Source organism: Petaurus breviceps, unplaced genomic scaffold, assembly GCF_028583685.1.
Source record: "Petaurus breviceps papuanus isolate PSGF00001 unplaced genomic scaffold, PetGlider_PUasm1.0 171, whole genome shotgun sequence".
Classification (NCBI taxonomy): domain Eukaryota; kingdom Metazoa; phylum Chordata; class Mammalia; order Diprotodontia; family Petauridae; genus Petaurus; species Petaurus breviceps.
Genome location: NW_027185754.1, coordinates 22934006 through 22958223, shown reverse-complemented (window position 1 = coordinate 22958223; position 24218 = coordinate 22934006). Strand labels below are relative to the sequence as shown.

The following is a 24218-nucleotide window of genomic DNA, read 5'->3' as shown; positions in this document are numbered from 1 at the left end:
GAGACCTGGGTTGAGCCCTCATGCTAATACTGTCTTACCTGAATTAGTCTCATTGCTTGTTTGGACTTATCTCCTTAATTGTAAAATGGAAATAAGAATACTTACACTAGATAATTCACAGCATTATTATTAAGAAAGTCATTTGGAATTTTTAAAACACTGAATAAATGTGAGCTACAGTTAATTTTAATAATAGTATAGTTGTTAATATCCCTTAAAGTGATATAGTGGAAGGAGTGAAATTTAAATTCAGAAGACCTGGATTTGAGTCCTCACCTCAACCCCTAGAAATAGTATATATATAACATTGTTCAAGGCACCTCTTTGAGACTTAACTTCCCCATATCTAATATAGGAACAATCACGCTTGTCCTACCTACTTTGAAGAGTTATTATAGTTTATTTGTCCATGTTTTTATTTACCACACTATTATTCCTACTTGTCTATAAGTTCCTAGAGAACATTGTTCCTATTATGTGTTCAGTAATTTTTTAATACATTTTGTCTTTTACTTCAGCTTTAGTTTTTGGAGATGGGCTAACAGGAAAGATAATACTGCTGTGAAACTGTTCTTAATGGCCCTGAAGAAAACTAGATCTAAACAGGAATTGGGCTGAAGCATGCTCAACCTGAATGGCTCCACTTAAAAATGACATTTTCAAAGATGGATTTTACCAATTCTCAGAAGTAGAAAGGACCCTAGAAATCATACAGATTAATCCCTATCTGAGAGGGTGTCCCCTGTATAGTTACACTGACAAATGACACACAGCTGCTTCTTACAGACCTTCAATGATAAGAAGCTCACCAAGCCCTTTCTACTTTTTAGGAACTTTCATTATTGCAGAATTGTTCCTACTATTAAGGTAAAGCATTATTGCTGAAGTTTTCACACATTGTTCATAGTTCGTTCCCTCAACAAATATTTATTTGTTGATTCCAGGCAAATCATTTAATCCCCCCAAGTCACATTTTCCTTACCTGTAAAATGAGGGGATTGGACCAGATGATCTCATGTTCTTTTCAGCTCTATCATATTCTATAATCTACTGTGTCCTGAGTCTGCTTTTTGGGGTCAATTAGAACAAATTTAATTCTTCTTCGACAGGACTGTCTGTCATTATGTCCTCTCTAAGTCTTTTCTCCTCCAGACTAAATATTCCCAAGTACTTCACTGATCTTATGGCATGGTTTCCAGTATTGTCACCATCCTGTCACCATACTCAAGCTTAAGAATCTGCTTCCTAAAATAAATTACTCAGAACAGAATATGGTGCTCTAGATGTGTTTTGACTAGAGAGTATAGTAGTACTGTTACCACCTTTGTTTTGAAAACTGCCTGTAGCCTGGAATATAAGATCATGTTAACTTTTTGACTCTCATATCCTTCTGTTGATTCGTTGTGCTTAATGTATGAGGTCTTGTTGAATAGCAGCGTTTTACATGAAGATTGTCACTTAAATAAAGATGATATGAAGAGTTTGCTATTTTATTTTAACAATCTAGTGTGGTTAATCTGGAATAAAAACAGTGGGAAAGTTGGAACCATCAGAATTTTATCAATGGGTATAAACTGGGGAGAGCTACCTAAGGAGAACTAAAAGTTTAAAAGAGTGCTTGTGGTTTTTTTTCTTGTTGAACAGGCCAAAGGCCAATGATGCTGCTAGTGCCGAAGAGGAGAGAATGGGGAAAAGGATGTGATTTGAGGAAGGCAGAAGAAGGAAATTGGCAAGGGAGGAGAGAAGGTAAACAGCCATTTGAGGTAAATGAAGGAAAAGAGGGAAACTGAGGGGAGGCAAGAGAAGTCAGTATTATATAAAACAATATAGAGTATACATGGTGCTCTTTTGGGGGAGAGGGGAACAGACTTTCTTGGGCAGTGAGGTATGGATCAGCTGGGCACATTAAGCAAAGACCTTGCTATTCACTCTATGACTGGGACAGCCTAATGGATCCTCACCATATTTGAAGCTATTGAAATCAAGGTGGAAGCTGCCTTATCACAAGTAAATTCTTTATCTTTACGGGCACTGATCAGATCAATTATAGCATTCACAGCCATATTACCAAAGGCTATGGTGACTGCTGTCATGAAGTCTTAACCTGGCTTCACATCTGCCCCATGCCAAGTCATCATTTTCCCTGTCCTTGGCCACAGATCCATGAAATGCATGAGCCACATAAATTATCATCAGTGTATTTGCAAATGAAGAGTAGAATAGAGGTACAGTACTGAGGAAGTAGAAGAAAATAGAAGAGATAAAGCTGTATTTTCCTGTAAATGATTAATAATTCATATATAAAATATATTAATATATACACATATATGGATACATGCATGTGTGTCTATGTGTATACACATACACACATATATGGCTTTCAAAGTAACTGTTGGAAAAAGCAAGAGAATTAAAGCTTAAAGCTGTGCCAAACTAAAGAAAGATCAGTGATAATGATGTCTTTGTGCACATTTGTGTATGTTTTGAAGTGAGCAAGAAGAGAAATATATTGATGTGTGAGTAGGATTATGGACACAGCTATCAGGGATCACAGAGATCATACAGTCTTATTTGCGTTATGGTATCAAGATTCAGAAAGGACATTTGATCAAATTCTTGCTAATTTGGATTGAAAGAAAGCATTGGAATACCTACGTGCTCTCAGTAACCCCAAAACAGACCATCCAGACACAGCAACAAATTTTTAGGAGCAGTACACTTGACTGAACTATGTACTACTCTCTATCTCAGGGTTGTTGTGAAGAAAGCAGTTTGTAAATTTGTAAACCTTAAAGCACTATCAAAATGCAAGTTACTGTTTTGTGATAGGCATTTTGAAGTTCATCATGTCATTAAAAAACAGAAAGACTATTGAACTTGGAGGCAGAAGACCTGTTTTTGAGCTTAGTCTTTGCCACTTCCTAACTGCAGTCTTGTAAAGTTAAGTCACTTAAACTTTCTCAGGCTCAGTTTTATTTTCTATAATATATGCATGATAATATTTGCCCTAACTCACAGGAATTTAGTAAGCTGTAAAAAAACAATATAAATGTGAATGATAGTAATTTCTTATGACTATTATTTATAACTAGTCTCCTCCCTTCCCTCACAAGCAATAGAGCTAAAATACAGCAAAATAATTTTGTTAGTTATGATAGCCAACATTGTCTATCCCCTGAGCAGTTTGGTCACAGTGTTGGCTATTGTAACCATATCCTTTTCTGGTAGGTTTTAGTGACTCAGTGCTGCTGGTTAAGCAAAGTCTAGGAAGATAAGCTTATGGGATGTAATGATTTAGTTGCTCATAAAATTAAAACTCCAGTGAATTGGAGAATATAAATTGCCCTGGAACTTTCAAAAGTTAGACTTGTTGCTTAAAAAGTGTAAGTATGGACACAAGTATTTTTTTTCCCTTTAATTTGTGTCATTCCGTCTTTGTATATGCAGGGAAAGAATGTTTTAGAAGCATAAGTTTACTTGAGGACAGCAGACAATTCTCCAGCTCATCTTCATGAAGCTGAGTTAGCATCAGGTAATGTATTAATCATTTTCTTTCTTTCTTTCTCTCTTTTTTTGAGGAAATCAAAGTTAAGTGACTGGCCCAGGATCACATAGCTAGTAAGTGTCTGAGGCTATATTTGAACTCAGATCTTCCTGACTCCACGACCTCTATCCACTGTGCCACTTAGCTGCCCCTTAATCATTTTCTTGCTGGCCATTGTTACCTCTTCTTACCTGTGCTAATCAATCACAGCTTTCCTTTGAACCTCAGGGAGAGTCATCTACTTCAACTCTTTTAATTTCACAGGTGAGATGATGAAGGAACAATGTTCCTGAGGGGAAAAAATTAGCTATGATATAAACATCCCGTAATTATACCTTTATTATATTGACCATAATACATCTTAGGGCAAAATGAGGAACTATTTAGAAACATGTTTGCTTACAGAGTTTTGAAGAAAATCACACCAATGGACAGTAAGCATCTAGATTCTAGTCTGTTGGGTTTTTTTTTTAACAGTAGTTTCTGTAGGTATAGGAATGTTTTTATTCCCAAACTAATATATTTTTTCTTTATATTTTTTTCAATTAACAAAAATCTTTTTTTTCTCTCCCCCCGCAATGGGGGGAAAAAAATAAAATCTATGTAACAAATACATAGTCAAGCAAAACAAATTCCCTCATTTTTCATTTCCAAAAAACAATTATTTCATTCTGCATTTTGAGTTGATAACTTTTGTCAGGAGGTGAGTAACATGCTTGATTTGTTCTCTGAAGTCATAGTTGTTTATTGTGTTGAGAATTCTTAAGTTTTTCTAAGTTGTTTGATTTTATTGTTGATTTTCTTTGCATAAGTTTTTTTCCCTTATTTTACTTATGTTACTCTGTACCAGTTCATACATACAAATCTTCCCAGCTTTCTCTGACAATTTCTTCATTTCTTATGACTCAGTAGTATTTTGTTATATCATATACCATAATGTGTTCATCCATTTCTCATACATCATTCTTAATGAGAAGACATTTGGGACCTGAATAATATGGAAGCTTTTTTCTTTCTCATGTTGATACAGAAGAAGAAGAAATTTAAGGCGCAGCTATATAACTATATATATATATATATATAATAATTTTAATTTTACACTTTTACCTCTATCTTGAAGGTTTTCTGTTTGCTTTTAAGGTCCCATTCATAATATGTGGATGGGACCATATTAATATATAATTAATATAATACATTAATATAATGTATCCATAATAAACAAACATAAATTATTCTTTTGTTAAAAATGAATATGTTTGGGCGGCCAGGTAGCACAGCGAGTAAGAGCACTAGCTCCAGTGTTGGGATGACCTGGGGATCGAATCCAGGCTCAGACACTTAGCACCTACCCAGAAACACCTGGTTGTGTAACCTTGAGCAAGTTACTTAACCCCAATTGCTTAGGGGCGGCCAGGTGGCTCAGCGAGTAAGAGCACTGGCTCCAGTGTTGGGATGACTTGGGGATCAAATCTGGGCTCAGATACTCAGCACCACACCCAGAAATAACTGGCTGTGTAACCTTGAGCAAGTTACTTAACCCCGATTGCTTATAAAAAAAAAATGAATGTTTGTTGAAGAAAAATTCAGAGTGTTAGCTTACTATTTTTGGTAACAAGGACAACCATAAGTGAGGTAATATCATGTAGTAGATGGAGACACAGCCTTGAAATCAGGAGCATACCTTTGCCATATACTAGTTTTGCCACCCTGGTCAAGTCATTTAACCTCTCAGGGCCCCAGGAAGCTCTCCAGGACTATAAGTTCCAGTTGAATGGCAGAACTGCCTTGGTAAAGGGAATTTTCTACAATAATGCAACCACAGCTCTGCCTCCTACACTCCTCCCAAAAGGTAATATAAATAGTTGGTGTAACTTAAAATAGCTGAAAGGGAACTTAGAAGTTATCTACTCAATCTCTATTTTACAGAGAAGGAAACTGAGACCCATGGATCCATGAAATTGGTAATTATATAGCATCTGTCACATTTTCTTATCTACTTTTACAAATATTCATAATAAAACTTCATGTTGTATTTTATTCTGTATTTAGCAAAATATTTTTCTCTTCATTTTCTCATTTTAACCAATAGTAACCCTAATAAACCTATGACATAACTAGGTACCCCCTTTACAAGTGAAGAATCTGAGGTCTTCCATCAAGACTAATTAACTTATCAGTCTTGACATATGTGTTGTCTTATAATTTGGGGGTCTTATAATTGGTCTCAAGAGTGATTTGTAGGATGGCAGCCTGGAGCCTTGTCTTTATTGGACAGTCAGCACAGCCTTGTACCCTTTGGTGTGGGAAGTAGTTTGATTCCTCAGTATTAGATAACTGGTATAGGTACAGGTAGTTCACATTAATCTCAGGTTAAGCTTTGACTTGGGTACTGTAGCACAGGACTACAGGGGAGCTCTGGTTCTGAAAATCATTCAAGAGAAGAGAACCTGGGCTTTAAGGAGACAACCTCTGGACTTTGTTTACAAAGCACCTTTCTCACAACAACCCTGTGAACTAGGAAATATTAACAACTACTCAGGTTTCTGTGTTACTCTCTTTTTACAAAGGTCTTTCCCCATAAACAATCCTGTAAAGTAAGGTATTGTTAAATAAAATTATCCCCATTTTATGATGTAGAAAACTGAGGCTGAGGGGAAGTAATTTGCCATGATACTATAGCTTATAAATAGTGGAACTGAGCCTCTGAGGGCCCTTTCAGCACTGAAATTTTATGTGGCTATTTCATTCTGTCTTTGAATGAGAGTCTCTTTTTATCTGATCAAAGAGGTATAAATTTAACCATTAAGGTTAAAGGAAAACATCTGCTAAATTTTGATATGGAAAGTTTGGTGTGAAACCAGAGACAATGACTTTCTGGGACATTTTCATTTTAATCCAAAGGGGTTGCATAGGTGACGTTTCTGTAGATTTCAGGACCAAAGCACAGAACAACTTAATAATCATAAACTAATATAAAGGGTACCAGATTTCTGTTTGTATTTTTAGGAGCAGATTTCAGATATGAACTGTTAATTTACCTCCTATGTGACCCTGGGCAACTCACTTGCCTCCTTTAGACTTCATTGGAAAAATAATAGGATTGGACTAAATTCTTTATAAAGTCCCTTTCAGGGGACCGTGAGCCCAAGATGGCTCCCTGAACAGAGGCAGACTACTCAGCTCCCACATACTATTATAGCAGAAACTGGAAATTCATACTGGACCAAATAATAATTGAGAAATCCAATGAGACTTTATAATAAATAGCTTTTTTCACCTCAGAAATGCATAGAAATGTCAGCCAAGATACTGACCAGTAGGAAAGGGAGCCACTAGTACTGGTCAGAGCCTATACTGGCAAACAAGTCACTATTATCCCAGTAAAACCAAAGAAATATGGTCTTTAAGGCTCTGTGTCTAGAGACAACAAGAAGATAAAGCTCCCCTGAGAAATCCCTGGGGTGATTGGGAAGCCACCAGGAATGACGGCACTTGGCATGGTGTCATAGTGCTCAAACTTTGAAATTACCAGCATTTTGTCTTGAGATGTTGTAAAAGGCCCCAAAGAGCCAGCATTCTGAACCTCAAAAAAACCAGTGGGGCCTAACTCAGACGACTCAAGGGAGACCAAGCAAAGCTGATCACCCACCCATAAGTCCAGGAGGAAATGGAACCTGGCCCTGACTCAAAGCCCCAGTTCAGTAACTAAAATTGAAGAGATGAGTAAACCAAAGAATGTATAACTCATTATAAAAAAAAAATTATAGATCTGGAGATGCAGAAAAATTCTACCTAGGAGGAGAAAGTATCTATGTAACAATTCTAAGTAGACTTACAGGGGAAAAAATGGATTTTCCACAAGGATGACTGAATACCTACAAGAAAGGAAGCAAGGAACAAATAGTGAAGTAGTGCACAGGAGAAACGAATAAATAGAAAGCAGTAAGCCTTTCTTAAGAAATGGAATCTCTAAAAATTAGAAGATATCAAAAAGAAATCAGTGACTTCAGAAATAGCACAAAATCAATTCTGAAAAAAATAGAAGATTAAGGTAAATGCTTTTAAAAACAGATATCCTAGAGTACAGGTCAGATTGAGAATTTAAGAATCATACTGCCTGAAACCATGACTTTTTTTTTTTTAGGCTTTGATACTGTGTTTTAAGATAACTTAAGTGAAAACTATCTAATTCTTTTGGGACAATAGGGTAAAACAAATGTAGAAAGAATCCATCACCTGAAAGGAAGCCTAAAATGAAACGTCCTGGGAATGTTATAGCCAAAATTCAGAGTACATATATCAAAGAAAAAAAATACTACAGGCATCCATCCAGAAAGGAGGAACACAAGGATTAAGCCTTAGTCACTAAGGTATTACAGTCAGGATCACAGAAGACTTGGCAGCTTCTGCTCTAAATGAGAAGAGCTTGGAATATAATATTCTAAAAGACTAAAGATATAGGTTCACAACCAAAAACAACTTACTCTGCAAGACAACCCTACTGGAAAAAAAAAAATTGATCTTTAATGGAATAGAGAACTTTCAAGCATTTATGATGAAAAGACCAGAGCTATGTAAGAAATTTGAAATGCAAGTATAAGAGTCCAGAGAAACATAGAAAGGTAAATGTAATTGAGTAATTGGAAGGAGCTGTATGATGATGTACAGTTAACATTTCTAATAGAGGGAGAGGAAATAAGCCTCCCTTCAACTTTAATGCCCTCAATGGGTAGTGAAGGAGTTAAATAAGAAAAGCAGGTCCTGGGATGGCAGGATAGATTAGTTCTGTTCTACTTCATATAAGAAAAGGAGCCACACCTTCCGCTGCACCCTTTCTACTTCTTACTGTGCTTCATGTCCCCTAAAAGGAGGTGGCAAGGGGCCCGTCTTCCATCTGCCCCAAAGTGATTTTTCCCTCAATTGAGCGCTACTGCTTCCTGCTCTACTGCTCGAAGATTGGGCTAATTTCCATCTGTACAAGTACAGAGCAACTTCTACCTCTTCTAGCCCAGTATCCCAACTTTGATGTAGGGCACCTCCAGTGGAGAGAGTCACAACCTTCCTTTGACATCAGGCCTTTCCTCTCCTTGCTGCACCTCTTGTTTCACCTGTTCTTTGAAGGAAGATAGAGGGAAAAGTCAGCAGGGATTGGGATTTTCTTCTCATGCTTCATCCTTTTCTTGCCTAATCTACAGCCTTTGGAGGGAAGAGGAACAGTGAAATGTGACCTTCCATCTGACCATATGTCTTCCATCTCATAGTATACTTGTCTCTAGCCTAATCCTTTGGGTGGAGAAGGGGTGTTTTTGAATTAATGATAATCATTCTCACACCTGGTCATATCCCAGTGATTCTGAACTCCTCTAGATCATCTTCTATTTCCCATCCTCACTTCTCAATTCCTTATTCTTATCCTCTTGTATCTTCCCACTTCAAATTTAAAAAACAAAACAAAACAAAACCACCCACTCTTTTCACTATGCCCTCTGGAATGCATGTACCATAGGAAACAAATGTCTTTGCTCTAAATATTTTCCTCTCCCACTACTTCTATCTACTAGCCATTTTTGAAACCTAGCTCCCTCCTAAACACAACTTCCCTGGCCATCCTTTCTGTTTCTGGCTACACACTTTCCCTCATTCCCCTCAGCTGACTAGCCAAGGCCAGGGAGTTATAATACTCATTGAGCTCCCTATTACCACTTTAAGGTTCTGTCTCTGCCTTCATTATTAAATAACTTACCCTCTTTTGAAGTTCATGCTGTTAGCCTCTACCCACTCAATTAAAATCCTGGCAACTGTTGTCTACAGACATTCCACTCTCCTTCCTTCTTCAGTGACTTAAGTATGTGGTTCACAATTTTCTGCCCTCCCTGACTCCTGCCCTTAAACTAAAGAACTTCAACATACATACTGACTCTTCCTCAAATACCTTAACCACTCAGTTCATCAACCTTTTCATTTTCCATGACCTCTACCTCACCTTAGCCACACAAAAAGATGGTCATCCTCTTGCTCTTAACATCACCCACAAATATACTACCTTCCTGTTTCAGAATTCTGAAATCCCCTTATCTGACCTAAAATTATTTGACATGATCAATTGACTTTTCACCTGTCCCTCTGCCTTTCCTTGCAGAAAGCCTATTCTCATCCATAATGTGACCTCCAATTCCTTGACCCCTCAATTCTCTCTGAGGCCATCTCCCCTACAATAGCCATTCTCTCTTTTCTCCATCTTGATCCCTTGTTGAACCAATTCAACTTTACACTGTACTCTCCTCTTGAATCCATCCTTCTCCCATCATTTCACCACTTATCCCCAGCCATACCTTAGCCTTGGATCACTCCCACCTCTTTCCTATATATATTCTGTTGAATGAAGGAAGAAAAAATAATGCAGCTATTTTGAGTGGGTCTAGTATAAATTTATATTACACAACCTCAAATGGACCTCACTGCTATTAGGCAATCCTCTTACTCCTCTCTTTTTACCTCACTATCCTACTCTCCATGGTAGCTTTTCCAGACCTTTTTCATTCTTCCTAAAGCTATCCAAGTCTCCTTTCCCCCAGCTCTCAGTTAAGAACCTTGTGCATTTTAAATAAAAAAATTGAGGCCATTCATTATGAACTCTCTCTTTCCCATCTCATATAACTTATGTCTTCTGCCACTATCTCTGTCACTTTTGTCTCACATGATGAGGTGGCTTTATTCTTTACTAAGGCTAACTCTTCTACCTGACAGTTTCACCTTTGCAATACCTCTCACATATGACCCCTTCGCTTCTCTGGCACTGTCACCACTCTGTTGCAGGCCCTCCTCACCTCATATATAGACGATTGCAATAGCTTGCTGGTCAGACTGCCTCCCTCAAGTTTCTCCCTACTTCAGTTCATCCTTCATTCAGCCTCCAAAGTTATTTTCCTAAAGCACGTCTGACCATTTTCTCCCTACTAAATAAACTCCTGTGGACCAGGATCAAATACAAAATCACTTTTTGTCATCCAAAGCCCTTCATAACCAACACATTACTCCTTGCCACAAACTTTTTGATGCAGTAACACTGAATGAACACATAGAAACACACAGCACAGTTTGGTAGAAAGTTGAGGGAGGATAATACCAGGGAGGGTATATACATATATATAATAGCTGGAACCAAAACAAATTTCCTGATCTGGAAAGGGGGATTAAAAGGAAGAAAGAAAAGCAAAGAACTTGAATATAAAGAAGAGGGAAGGTATGCTCATAAATTAAGGAATGGCTGCTGAATGATAGTCTGTGAGTAATAGAATATTATTTTGCCAGAAGAAATGACCAAAAAGATGATTTCAGAGAATCCTATGTAGTGTGAATTCATACTTCAATATGAAGTATGCAGAGCCAGGAAAATAATTCATGCAGTAAGAACAACATTGATGAGAAAAACAATTTAAAGACTCGGGAACTATGATCAGTGCAATGACCATCCCTCCAGAAGACTTTAATGATGCATATTTTCCTTCTTCTGACAGGTGATGGACTTAAGGTGAAGACAGAGACATACCTTTTTGGACATGACTATGATGTAGATTTGTTTTACTCAATCATATTTATTTACTATATGATGTACTTTTTTCTCTTGGTTTTCAGTGGGGTTAGGGGGCAGGGTATAGGGAAGATTAGCAATAGTGATGTCACCAAAAAGAGGGCCATTGAAACACTTTTTATACATACAGAAGAAAGCACAAATAAACAGGACAATTTTGAAAATATGTGTGAGATATGTATATAAAACCAAGCAGTATGAAATAATCACAATTTATGTTTTGTATGTATGGAAGTGCTCATTTTTTGGTGTTTTAAGTTCAGAATTTTTAAAACTTAAAAAAATAATAAAATTACTTCCAATTCTAAATCTGAGACTTTCCATAATTCTCTTCTATATATTAAGTCTTATGATTCTGTGAACAGAAGAATGTTCAGATATGGCTGATGTTAGAAACTTTAGTAGCTACATGTCACACACTCACAAAGTTACACCCATGCCATTTTTGCCACATAATGCAGAATATAAATGGATTATAAACCTGTTTCTCTATCCCTCTCTTTCCCCTTCTCTTCCTCTTTTTCTCTTTCTTTCTAGATTACGCTTCATGTCAGTAGAAATGGACAGCAGCAGTTTTATTCAGTTTGACGTGCCCGAGTACAGCAACACAGTTCTGAGCCAGTTAAATGAACTCCGCCTTCAAGGAAAACTGTGTGACATCATTGTGCATATTCAGGGCCAGCCATTCCGAGCCCACAAAGCCGTCCTTGCTGCCAGCTCTCCCTATTTTCGTGACCATTCGGCATTAAGTACCATGAGTGGCTTATCCATCTCAGTGATTAAGAATCCTAATGTCTTTGAACAGTTGCTCTCATTCTGTTACACTGGAAGAATGTCCTTACAGCTGAAGGATGTTGTCAGTTTTCTCACTGCTGCTAGCTTTCTTCAGATGCAATGTGTCATTGACAAGTGCACACAGATCCTGGAGAGCATCCATTCAAAAATCAGCATTGGGGATGTTGACTCTGTTACCATTGGTGCTGATGAAAACTCAGAAAACCGCAATGGAGTTAAAGAGAGCAGCTTCTTTGCCAACCCAGTAGAGATCTCGCCTCCATATTGCTCTCAGGTGCGTCAGCCAACCGCTGGCAATGATCTACGGATGGAGGCAACTCCAAGCAAATCTCTCCGTGGCCGCTTGCAAGAAGAAGGCCACTCAGACCGAGGAAGCAGTGGAAGTGTCTCTGAGTATGAGATTCAGATAGAGGGTGACCATGAACAGGGGGATCTGATTGTGAGGGAGAGCCAGATCACAGAGGTGAAAGTGAAAATTGAGAAATCAGACCGACCCAGCTGTTCAGACAGCTCTTCCTTGGGTGATGATGGCTACCACACTGAAATGGTAGATGGTGAACAAGTGGTGGCAGTGAATGTAGGCTCCTATGGCTCTGTGTTACAGCATGCATACTCCTTTTCCCAAGTACCCACTCAGCCATCAAGTATATCAGAAACTTTTGGGAACCTGAGCAACTCTAGCCCATCCAGATCTATGCTAAGTTGCTTCCGAGGGGGCCGGGCCCGTCAAAAGCGCCCCTCTTCTGTCCATCTGCACAGTGATCTGCAGAGTTTGGTTCAAGGGTCAGATAGTGAAGCTCTTGTGAGTAATCCTGGGTATGAGAATAGCCCCCGGGAGAGGAGTGCAAGAGGCCATTGGTATCCATACAATGAAAGGCTGATCTGCATTTACTGTGGAAAATCCTTTAACCAAAAGGGTAGTCTTGACCGGCACATGCGACTACATATGGGGATCACCCCTTTTGTATGCAAGTTCTGTGGTAAGAAGTACACACGAAAGGACCAGTTGGAGTACCATATCCGTGGCCATACTGACGATAAGCCTTTCCGTTGTGAGATCTGTGGGAAGTGCTTTCCTTTCCAGGGAACACTCAACCAGCACCTGCGGAAAAATCACCCAGGTGTGGCCGAAGTCCGTAATCGAATTGAGTCCCCAGAAAGAACAGATGCATATGCAGAACAGAAAATTGAGAATGATGCCTCCAACTCAGAGGCGGGGCTGGATTCCAGTATGGAAGTTCACACAGTGTCTAATGCCCCTGACTAAGATGTTAAATAAGTGCAACCCAAACAAAGCACACTCATCAATGCATTTAAAAAATTTTTGCTGTAGGTAACTCTTAGCCCAGTTACTGACCTGACCACCTTGAAACCTACTAGGTGCACAGTAAATTTTCCCAAGGTTTCTAGATAGCACACTTTGCCATTTTTGTTTTTTGCTTCCAAGGAGACTTGGGTATATGTGTGTTGAAAGAGCTTAGAATCCGAAGGGCCGAAAAAAACAGGGAAAAAAACATGGGCTGATGCTATTCCTCTGGATGAATTATTTCAATTCCAATTCTGGCAGTAGCATAGCTAAGCCAACTGAGTTCACCCTACCTTCACTACCCAGGGGCACATATTCTCTCTCTGTGTGTGCATATAGGTTTTCCATGCATGTGCATGGAGAGAGAATAACATGTCCAGAAGATCTGATGATTACCTTTTAGAGTTGAAAATTACTTTTTTGGTAGTTAGAAAATTTATACATATATATATAATAAAGCATTTATTATATATATTACATATATACATTCTTAAATTTGCTTTTATTCTGGTTGAGGTGAATGTAAGAGGAATATGTAAGTTAATATAGTGTGTACAGGGCTTTTTGACTCTTAATCTCATCTCTACCTAATATATTTTGAGACCTTGCTCCTTTATCCCTTGAAGAATGTTATTTGGTTTTCTTATATATTAATCATAGCGTCCAAAAGTCAGCAAAGCAAATGATGCTGTTTTTTATAACTCCACTTCATAACAAACACATAAACCAAATGCCATAAATCTATTCAACTCTAGTTAGAATTGTTTGGAATTTTTGTTAGTTGTCCAGTAGGTAAGCTGGATGACATGTGGTGCTGCCCTTTTTTACACAGCTGTAATGTAATTATCCAACCCTAAAGTAACAGTGGTTTTAAATGTTTTTACTGGCCTAAGAATCTACCTTCATTTCGTACTGTAGAAAGCTAAATACCAGGTAACTAAATCAAATCACTCTACAAGATGAGTTGCTACTCTCACTAAAGGAAGAGGGGGTTGTAACTCTGACTATATCTCCACACAGTGTTGATATATATATATATATTTTTTTGTTGTTGTTGTTTTCTCCAAACAGCCAGTTCAGGTGCATAGTAACTTTCTATATTGCGGTTCCTTGTGAAACTGCGAAACTTGGAAATTTGTACTTTTTGTAAAGATATATTCTATGGGAATCGCAAGCAATATGTCTATCTTGTGTGCTACACAAAGCCACAGTGGCTTCCCCATTCTTTCAGTGGCTAATCAGTGTTTCCTGCTTAAAGAAACCAACCATAAGAAACCCTCTCTAAGATACTTTGTGTGTGTCACCAAATATTTGTGTGTCACCCATTTTTGTCTTATGTGGTGCTACTTTTATGTTTAATATCAGTTAGGTCAGTATAATATAAAAAAATGTGAAACCTAATGGTGATAGTGAATTACAAGCAACAGGTTTTTTTTCCTCTCTCTTTTTAGTTTGCTTGAAAAAGAGACCTCAAAAATCTTGTGCTAGCAAACACATTTCTGTATAATAACAGATGTGATCCCTATTTGAAGATTTTTTTTATTCATTAGGAAATGTTTTTAGTTCTCTACAGAGTGCTCATATGTGCTTATGGTGTACCAAAAGATGCTTTAGACAAAAAAGTTGATTTGGTTTGGTACTGTATATTCTGGTCAATCGAGAGTGAGTCATAGGTCATGAGCAGGTGCTCTGGAGGTTGCCATGAGGATGGCCAGCCTTCCCTAAGCTCCCTTCTGGAGTAGTAACTTAACTCTGCAGACTTGCTGTGGAAAAACTTCTCAGCTAAAAAAGAATAAAACAATTTTTTAAAATGAGCTGTGATTTAGTTTACAGGATTACCAAAAAATAAAATAAATATATATGTATATATACACGAAAAGTATATATACATATGTTTGCTGGTTTGCAATGCTTTTGTGGCTCTTATAACTTAAATAGTGGGTTTTTTGTTTTTGTTTTTAAGAAAAAAAATTCAAGCCCTTGTCCATAATGACCCCTTGTGGGGTGTGGCTGTGTGGTAGCTGCTTTCTTTAAAACACAGTGTCTGCTAACCTTATAACCAGCTGCACTATGGATCAGTGTTACTACATACAGATTACACTATAAATCCAGCTGCTCCAGAGGAGCAGTTTTTAGCTAAATCGGGTATATAATATGCCTTTTTTCCTCTTAAAACTGCCTAAATAAGGGGTTTGTTCTCTCCCTGAAGCACTTGTGTAACTCCTATTAAAGCCTTGTGCCTCATGGGGAGACTGGACTCTTAAGTGTTTACCCAATTAAATACATTCTGGGGTTTCAGGTAAATGTTTGTGGTGTTTTTTCTTACATGAATGAATTTTTGTTTTGTTTTGTTTTTTAAAGAAATTAAATGCAAAAAAAATTGTGTTTTGATACAACTAAGTATGTGACAAGATATGGCCAAATCAAGGACACAGGAGGTTGGGCTCAGGGAACCCCCTTCTCCTTTCAGGATTGGAGCCCTTGGGTGGGCTTCCATAGCATTTGTGTGAACTTAGGCAAGTTAGGAGAAGGGAAGTTTGGGCGGCACCTTATACGTCCTGGCTCTTGTCATTGTGTCACAGTCTTAACCTTATTTAAATGGAGTTCTTTGTATTTGTAAATCTATTAAACTGGTTTGAGTTTACCAAAGAGTGACTTATCCAAAATTGTCTCTGACAAAAAATATATATATACATTGCTTTGATTGTACAGTTCAGGTTCAAAACATTGTAATGGGACTGTTAAGGGGCAGGAAATTGATTCATTTTCTCGATAATAATCATGATTCAACATTTTTGCAAGTTCCACTTGCCTCCCATTCATGTTGCTAACACTTTACCCTTTCCACTGCTAGCAGTGTTAAGAATGAATTCTCAAGCCATAACACAGTACTGTAACCACTCAGCAATATTTGGAGAACACAAACATCTAGGCCAGCATAGGGCTCCCTCAATCTCTTGGAGCTTTCCTAAAGTCACACTAACCAGTGTGAAGTCTGGTAGAAGATGAACTTTCCTATCTGGCAGCAGCAGTTAAATTGTGCCTTGTCACATGAGGATATGCCAGGGGGGCTTGTCATGACCACAACCTACACACATTGTCTACCCGAAGTTCATTTCATGTCTCCTCAAAGAAGAAATATGCTGAGTGGTAACTGCTTAAAAAAGCAACTTTTTTAAAAAATACAGTACCTATTTCTGTACTGTTTGGGGTTAACACAGTACTGTTTTACATTTCATTTATAACAGATGCAGAAGTCAATAAAATACTACAAGTGATATGTGAAATCTTTTAACAGTGAAATATATCCTGAATTCATATAGGCTTGTTCATAATTGAGTCTCTTCTTGAGCTACCTTTTTCAATAAATAGACAATGTGAAGACAGTGACAGCGTCCTTTTCTATAGATATTTAACCTGTTATTACAAACTGTGAAAACAAAGAATTTTATACTTTTGCTGTTTGTGGTTTTAAAACAGTTACTTTGGTTCTCCTAATCTGTTCTCTACCATATCATTTCTATGAAACCTGTAAATACATTTAGAAATTATATTTGTAAATACAACATATTATATGTTTCATTTATTTTAGTGAGTGGAAAGACTCATGATTGGATTCTGCCTTTAATTTTTGTTGTATTAGCAGAAAGGATACTGTCAGTTCACTGTTAAGCAAAATATACTGTAGAACTAAATTGATTTCTAGGATTCTTCCCAGGCATGAGTAGGAAACTCATGTTTTCCAAAAACATAACCAAGTCTTCACTTTGCTCTTAGCCCAAATGTTAAGGCCTGTGTTATAATTAAAAAAAAAAAAAAGCCCAAAGCATGGGAAGAACTTGCAGAAATACAAAAAAAGGGCTGGGTAGGGGAGGGTGAGAATTTATGTGAATGAGCTTTACTTTAAAGAAATCAGTGTATTTTATTTGAATAGCTTTTTATATTAGTTACTGTGATTCTTTTATTACGGTATTCTGAAAGGGTTTCCTGTGAAGCCTCCTGAAAGGGACTCAAATATGCAACACCGAATCTATTTTCCAAGGGAGTATTCCCCTTGGATGGTGCTTCTAGACTGGTCAGGGTTATTTATTAAATTTTATATATGAAAAGTATTTGGGAATTGTGTAAATTCTTTATATAAATCTAGTTCATAAATCATAGGTTTCATAATTGCTCAGTGCAACTGAACTAGAGGTTCAGGAAAGTCATTCACTTTGTTCCAGGTTTATAATGGCTATTGTGCATTTCTTACATATCTTGTTCAAAAAGTGCCAGTGTGGTTTAGCTGCCTCTACCCAATATGGGACTCCCCAGGCCAGGCAATGACCTGCTTTCTCAGGATTCTTGAATCTGTGTGAAGACTGCTCGGCCTAGCTGAAAGGGAGCCTGGGACGCCCCACACTGTCCCAGTATTTTGATCAAGTGGAGCAATGAGCCTTGCTTAGGACCCCCTAAGCATCTGCCCTTGTGGCGGCCACAGTAAACAAACCTCTTGCTGTCCCTCCTCAACAAGTATGCTGTGAATTCAATCTTTGGACTTATGTCCAAGACCTTGGTTTTTGCCCTGACTATTTAGTAAGAGGTAAATTAAATTGGTTTGTTATGAGAATAACCATTTATTAATGTGAAAAGCATCTCTGGCTACTTTTCTTGGTAGGGCTAACATTCTCCATTATAAATGGTGGAACAATCAGAATGATTTAACTCTCAGTGTCATTATCTTGCAATATAAACTGGTAACCTCACAAAGTCCCCACTTCATCGCCACATGAAGTAATGAAGCTAGCTAAGCTGATGCTGTCAGGACAGTAACTTGCCATAAGGATTCTTTTATAAGCATGAATTTAAACTATTTATTCAAATGCTATTTTACTCTTGTACCCATTGGGTTTTAGATTTGTGACACGGATACTTCAGTGCTGCTTAATTTTGTTTGGATGAATTCTTGGTTCTTGCTTGTAAATGGCTTTTTTTTATGGTATCAATAAAGTCAATGGAAATTGCTGTTTGTAAATAAAAATTGCTTATAGAGCAAAAATAGCGTGGGCTGACTTTTTATATTTCTCCTAATTGTCCCAAGTGCCCTTTATTCTGACTTCCATTCATTCAACAAACCTGTTCTAGGTGCTGACTGAAGAGGTGAAACAAGGGCCTTATCCTCATGGAGCTTACACTTTGGTAGGAGGGTAGACAGGGGACAAACTGAGCTAAGAATGGTTTTTACATTTTAAAATACAGTAAAACTTTTAAAATGTAAAAACCATTCAGGCAGCCTTTGGAATTTGTTGGCTGACCCCTGGTATAGTGGGAAGGGAAGGAAATGGAACAGGCATTTATATAGACCCAATGTCCCAAGCATTTACAAATGTTTTACAAATACCTTATTTGATCCTCACAATAGCCCAATGATGTAGGTGCTATTATTATCTTCATTTTACTATTGTGGAAACTGAGGCAAACAGAGGCTAGATGACAAACCCAGGAGGCCACAACTAGTAAATATCTGAGGCCAAATTTGAACTCTGCTCTTCCTGACTCCAGACCTAGTGCTCTGTCCACTATGTCTCCAGTGTTCAAACATGGAGCTAACACTAGCCTTGATCTGGATGTGTCATTTCCATTCCATCCTGATTTTTTTCCTTGTCATCAGAGTGGAAGTAATACTGCTGTTTGTACTACTTACCTCAGACTTATCTCAGGCTTACCATGAAGGAAAGCAATTTTTAAGCATCGAAGTGCTGTAGAAACCTGAGCTACTAGTAAGGCATTCCATAAGAGTGTTTAGAGAAGTGTAGGAAAAATGCATCTACTGGCACTGACACTTCGAAATCCTTTGATTTTCTGAAAGTCAAACCATCGTCTAGGGCACAGAGAAGAGAAGCATGACCTGCTGTTTGTGATGTGGTAGAAAGCACTGGTTATGAAATCACAACAGTTTGAATCTGTGCTCTTTCAGCTACCAGTTATTTAACCAGCAATTTCCCCTTTCTGGGCCCCAGTTTCCTTGTGTAAAATGAGAATATTAAACTATTTCTTCCAGTTCTAGGTCCAATGACCTTAGTGTTTTGCAAAGTTTACTGATTGCCAAGGGTCCTGGCTTTACTTTGGCACGTATACTGTAGAGTTGGATCATGGGCCTGAAGAGGACAGCTAGTTCATGCCCCTGTCATAGGATCACATCCTCTCTAGACATAATGATGATGATTTTCCCCCAGTGGAGATTCTGCTTATTTCATCTCTCAATGTTCTGTGCCCCCTTTTTGTCATTCATATTTACTCTGACACTCTCACCCCCTGTAGGTACTTCACTTTTTATGTTGAGTGAGTGCAGAGTCACTGATGATACACTGATAGACATACATATATGGATTCATTCATATATTATTTGAGAGAAATTTGTGAACTTCTAAGGATCCAGCATTTCCTAGGCTAGTTACTACCAACAAAACTAGAAGCCCTATTACACCATAGTCTTTGTGATTTGGTGTGACCATAATAGATGGCCAACCTTGTGAAAAGCTTCTCCCAGCAGTCCTCAGAGACTTTCGTTTGCTAGATCTGTACCCAAGTATTAGCTTGGTTGAACTGGCCAACCAGTACCTTGCCTGGGGCCAAGGACAAGATTTCACATAGAAGGGAACATGGCAGCCCCAAAGAAGCATGGTCCAATGTATTCTTGTAGAGCACTCAAAAAATACTCTGTCACTTCTATACCACTGGAAGGCATTGATGGAGGCCTTTAGGAGAGTAAGTGGGATCCAAGATGCAGACTAATAGTTTGTGTGGACCTTTAGAATATATCATTGGGATTTTTCTGCAGGTCAGACTTCGTAATTACATTTTAAGCAGGTCTGTAAAAGGACAAGATACAGGCTTAAGAAGGATGATTCTGCAAGCATGAGAAAGATGAATTGGAGGGGGACATATGCATGTCTGAGCTAAATACTGAAATTAGTTTATATTCCTTGAAATTTGTGACTGAGTGGGGTGGGGAAACCAAACTGAGTTAAATGCTTCATATAAGCCATGCATGGATACATTGAGTGTCATCTATAAATGAATATAGCTTTATGATTGGCTGTTAACCTATCAAATATTTTAAGGGAGTTGAGTGGGCATTTAGCACACCAAGCTTTGAGAATTCTCTGATTTGGTGTGGTTCTTTAGTTAACCTCATACAGAACCTCTGAAAGAAGCATTGTGGGATAATAGGGCAGAAGACAATCAGGGAATCTGGAACTGAGTCCTGGCTCTGCCAATGAATGGATGAATGACCTTGGTCAAATAATTTTCCCTCTTAGGGTCTTAATCTCTCCATCTATAAAATGACATATCAAAATAAGAAGGCCCGTGAGTCCCTTTTTAGCGCTGGTGGCCCATACTCTGAGATGTCTTCCTCAAGTGCTAGATTGAAAAGACCTGGGTTTGACTTCTGTCTCTGACACTACCTATAAGTGACTTCGGGCAAGTCACCTAATTTCCATGGGCCTCAGTTTCTTCATCTGTAAAATAGGAGGATAGGCTAGATAGTTCGAGCTCTATGATCCTATGATATAACCCTGACAATCTATGTTCTAATATATCCATCATAAAATACTCCATGTTCTAAGGTCCAAAGAGTAGCCTACTTATGGCCACAATACATTATTCTCTTGGTTTTTGGGTCACCTATAAAGTTAGTCTTCTGAGATTGTGGTGTCCCATTATTTGTAGACATACGGCATAGCTAGCTAGCGTTTGTACAGGCTTTAAGGTTTACCAAATGCTATACATGTTAACTCACAGCAACCTTATAGAGTAGGAGCTATGTTTTTTTTTTTCCTCCCATTTTACAAATGAAGAAACTGAAGCCAAGAGAAGTCACACAGTCAAACAGCTAGTAAGTGTTTGAGGCTGGATTTGAACTCAGGTCTTCCTGAACTGAACTGGCCCAAAACTGTATCCACTGTGCCACATAGCTGCCCCACCAAGGGACTATTTACTCAGATGCTTAATGGGATCTGTTATTTCATCAGAATATCAGACCAGATCAAGGTCTTCAAAAAATGCAGATCAGAACCTTGTTCATCTTCTATGATTCTTGTACATGTCCTCCCCTAAGTTTGACATAGCGGTCTACCCAATGTGCTAGCGACCTTCTTCAAATTTCTCATTCTGAAGAAATAGCACTGGTATTTAAGAGAGGGGCTTCAGTAGCAGCAAGCTGCTTAGAATAATTGAAAGTGCTTCATGATTTCCTAGATGTTTTCCAGCCTAATGTTCTCTTTCTACTCCATTCTGGACCCAGCTCATTAATTATTGGTAGCATTTATCTGAGACCTGCTGCTTTGACATCTTGTGCAGTATAATGTAAAGAACATTAATTTAGAGTCACCTGATATGAGTTCGTATTTTGGCTTCACTGCCTATGTAACCTTGAACAATGACAATAACTAGTATCTCTAAGTTGCTTTAAGGTCTGCCAAGCACTCTAAGTGTATTAATTTACAATAACTTTGGGAGGAGCTGTTATTATCCCCATTTTACAGATGTTGAAACTGAGCCTGAGGGTCATTAAGTGACTTGCCCAGAGTCACAGTTAACTCAGAAACACTGAGAGTTAGTGTTTCTGAATTAGGATTTGAGCTCAGAGGTTCTTGACTTGGAAGTTCAACATGATTCACTAGGCCACTTTGCTGCCTCAAGCAAATTTCTCAACCTTTCCTTCCCTTGTTTGCAAAGTGAGAGAGGTGGGCTAGATTAGGAATTCTTCACATGAAATCTACAAACCATAGATTTCAAGGGGGTCCATGAAATTAGACAAGAAAAAAATTACATCTATATTTTCACTGATCCCTGTTTAAATCCCTAACTAATTATGAATGCAGGCAACAAGCATTAATCTGAGAAGGCTTCACTAGACTGCTAAAGGGGTCCAGGACTCAAAATGCTGAAGAAACTAGCCTGGATGATCTCTATGGTCACTTACTACTCTAAAGCCCATCATCTTGAGTTTCACTTGCCATAATCTGGGTGATATGTGTCCTTTATGCACTTTGGGGTTTTTTTTTTCCACCTCTATGGTTTGGTAGGCAGATCAATCAGTCAATAAACATTTTTAAAATTATTTACTTTTAGTTTACAACATTCAGTTCCACAATCCCTTGAGTTCCAAATTTTCTTCCCTTCTCTCCCCTCCCCCTCCCAATAAACATTTATTAAGCACCTACTGTGTGCTGGGCACTGGGGAAGCAAAGAAAAAGACAGTCCCTTCCCTCAAGGAGCCCGCAGTCTAACGGGGAGACAGCAAGCAAATAGCTGTGTACAAACAAGATCCATCCAGGATAAATTGGAAATAATCAACAGAGTGACTGCTGATTTCATTGAGAAGACTGAATGGGTGCTCCAGGGATGGATGTAATCAACCCAATTTCATTCTTGGATAGCAGTATATGAAGAACCTTGCTGTCAATAGGGAGCCCTTCTTCTTTGGGGGGATTTTTTGTAGGACACCTTACATGGTACAGGCAAACACTTTGGACAAGTATCTGTCTTTTATTTTATGCTTTGCTTTGCGGTGATATTCAGTGAACCTTGAACAAAATTACTTCTGTAAAGTTAAGTCTTGAAAATTGCCTTTTGTTTTCTGAGAGTCCTGGGTAAGGCAGGCTCAGAAACAAGGGCAAGATAAAGACATTATTCATTTGTCTCTTTGGGAAATTGATTATGATTGATCTTTTAACCAGTCCCTTCCTTTCTCAAGTCACTTGCTTCCAGCTTCAGATTCCTAGGACAGTTCTGAGGGGTGCCTTCCTCTGTTTGCCACTACCCCCTTACTCCTCTCCTTTCTCTTCTCTGTTGTTAAAATGTCATTTTTTTTTCATGGAGGGGGATCAGCATTACCTTCAAACATCTGTCACATCTGTACCTTTCTGTTACCAACCTTCTGCACAGCCCCTCCCGACCACCACCCACCTCTCAGTCTATTGTAATAGTTTCCAACAGATCTTCCTTTCATCTCAGACATGCATATGTCCCCTTCCAATTCATCTTTCTCATGCTTGCAGAATCATCTTTCTTAAGCCTATATCTGGTCCTTTTACAGACCTGCTTAAAATGTTCAGTGATTAAGCACCCGCAAAAGACAGTTCCCTCCTCTTGAAGATTTCATAATCTAATGGTAAAGGTCAAACCCTTTTGCTAGGTATTTAAGACCTTCTACAGTCTGACACTGACTATTCTTTACCTTTCTAACCTTGCTACTCTCCTGTGTGCCTCCTATGCTCTACTCCAGGGGTGGGTATTCCAAGTTTTACAGAATAAATCCTTTTATTAAGGGAACTTGTTCTGTGAAGTTTGCACTCAGTCAAAAGGTCACACCCAAGAACCTAGAAGGCCACATGTGGCTTTGAGGCCTCAGGTTCCCCACCCCTGCTGTCTAGTCCAAATCAAATACTCATGTCTTTACCCTTTATCTAAAATGTCCCTACTCTCTGTCTTCACTTACTGAATTCCCACTCATTCTTTAAAGTTCAACTCAAATGCCACCTTCTCCAGGGAACCTTCTCTTTCCTCCCTGGCCAATAATAACTTTCCCCCTTAGAACTGCAACACTTTGCTTGGACCTCTTTTATAAACTTAGGTATTGAAGTTAGTTGTGTATTTGTCACATCCTCCTCCTAGACTATGACTGCCAGACCAGATTTCTACTAGACTTGGGAGGGGGGAGAGGGGTCAGAATAGTTTTTTTTTTAAGCAATTGGGGTTAAGTAACTTGCCCAAGGTTACATGGCCAGTTATTTCTGGGTGTGGTGCTAAGTATCTGAGCCCAGATTCGATCCCCAGGTCATCCCGACACTGGGGCCAGTGCTCTTACTTGCTGTGCTACCTGGCCACCCCTCAGAATAGTTTTTTATCCAAACTATGACCCTCTCTCCCAGAGCTGAGCTCTAGCTCTATGCAGAGTAGGCTTTTGGTGCATATTTATTGATTTTTACTGAAAG

At 38.5% G+C, this 24218-nt stretch overlaps 1 protein-coding gene across 6 annotated transcripts in view; it reads left to right on the top strand.

Annotated features, from left to right (window-relative positions):
- Positions 1–18274, top strand: part of ZBTB34 (zinc finger and BTB domain containing 34) — an 85735-nt gene extending 67461 nt beyond the window's left edge. For 2 of the 6 annotated variants that reach the window (XM_069082712.1, XM_069082710.1), the window contains exons 2-4: positions 1645–1746; positions 3448–3532; positions 11673–18274. In XM_069082712.1, coding sequence (XP_068938813.1) covers positions 11683–13197 — 1515 coding nt within the window. In that variant the 5' untranslated portion in view covers positions 1645–1746; positions 3448–3532; positions 11673–11682 and the 3' untranslated portion in view covers positions 13198–18274. Of the gene's footprint in view, positions 1–1644; positions 1764–3447; positions 3533–5470; positions 5506–11672 lie in introns of all 6 variants that reach the window. The other 4 variants (XM_069082711.1, XM_069082709.1, XM_069082714.1 and 1 more) reach the window with 3 other exon arrangements.
- Positions 18275–24218: the final 5944 nt, after the last annotated feature.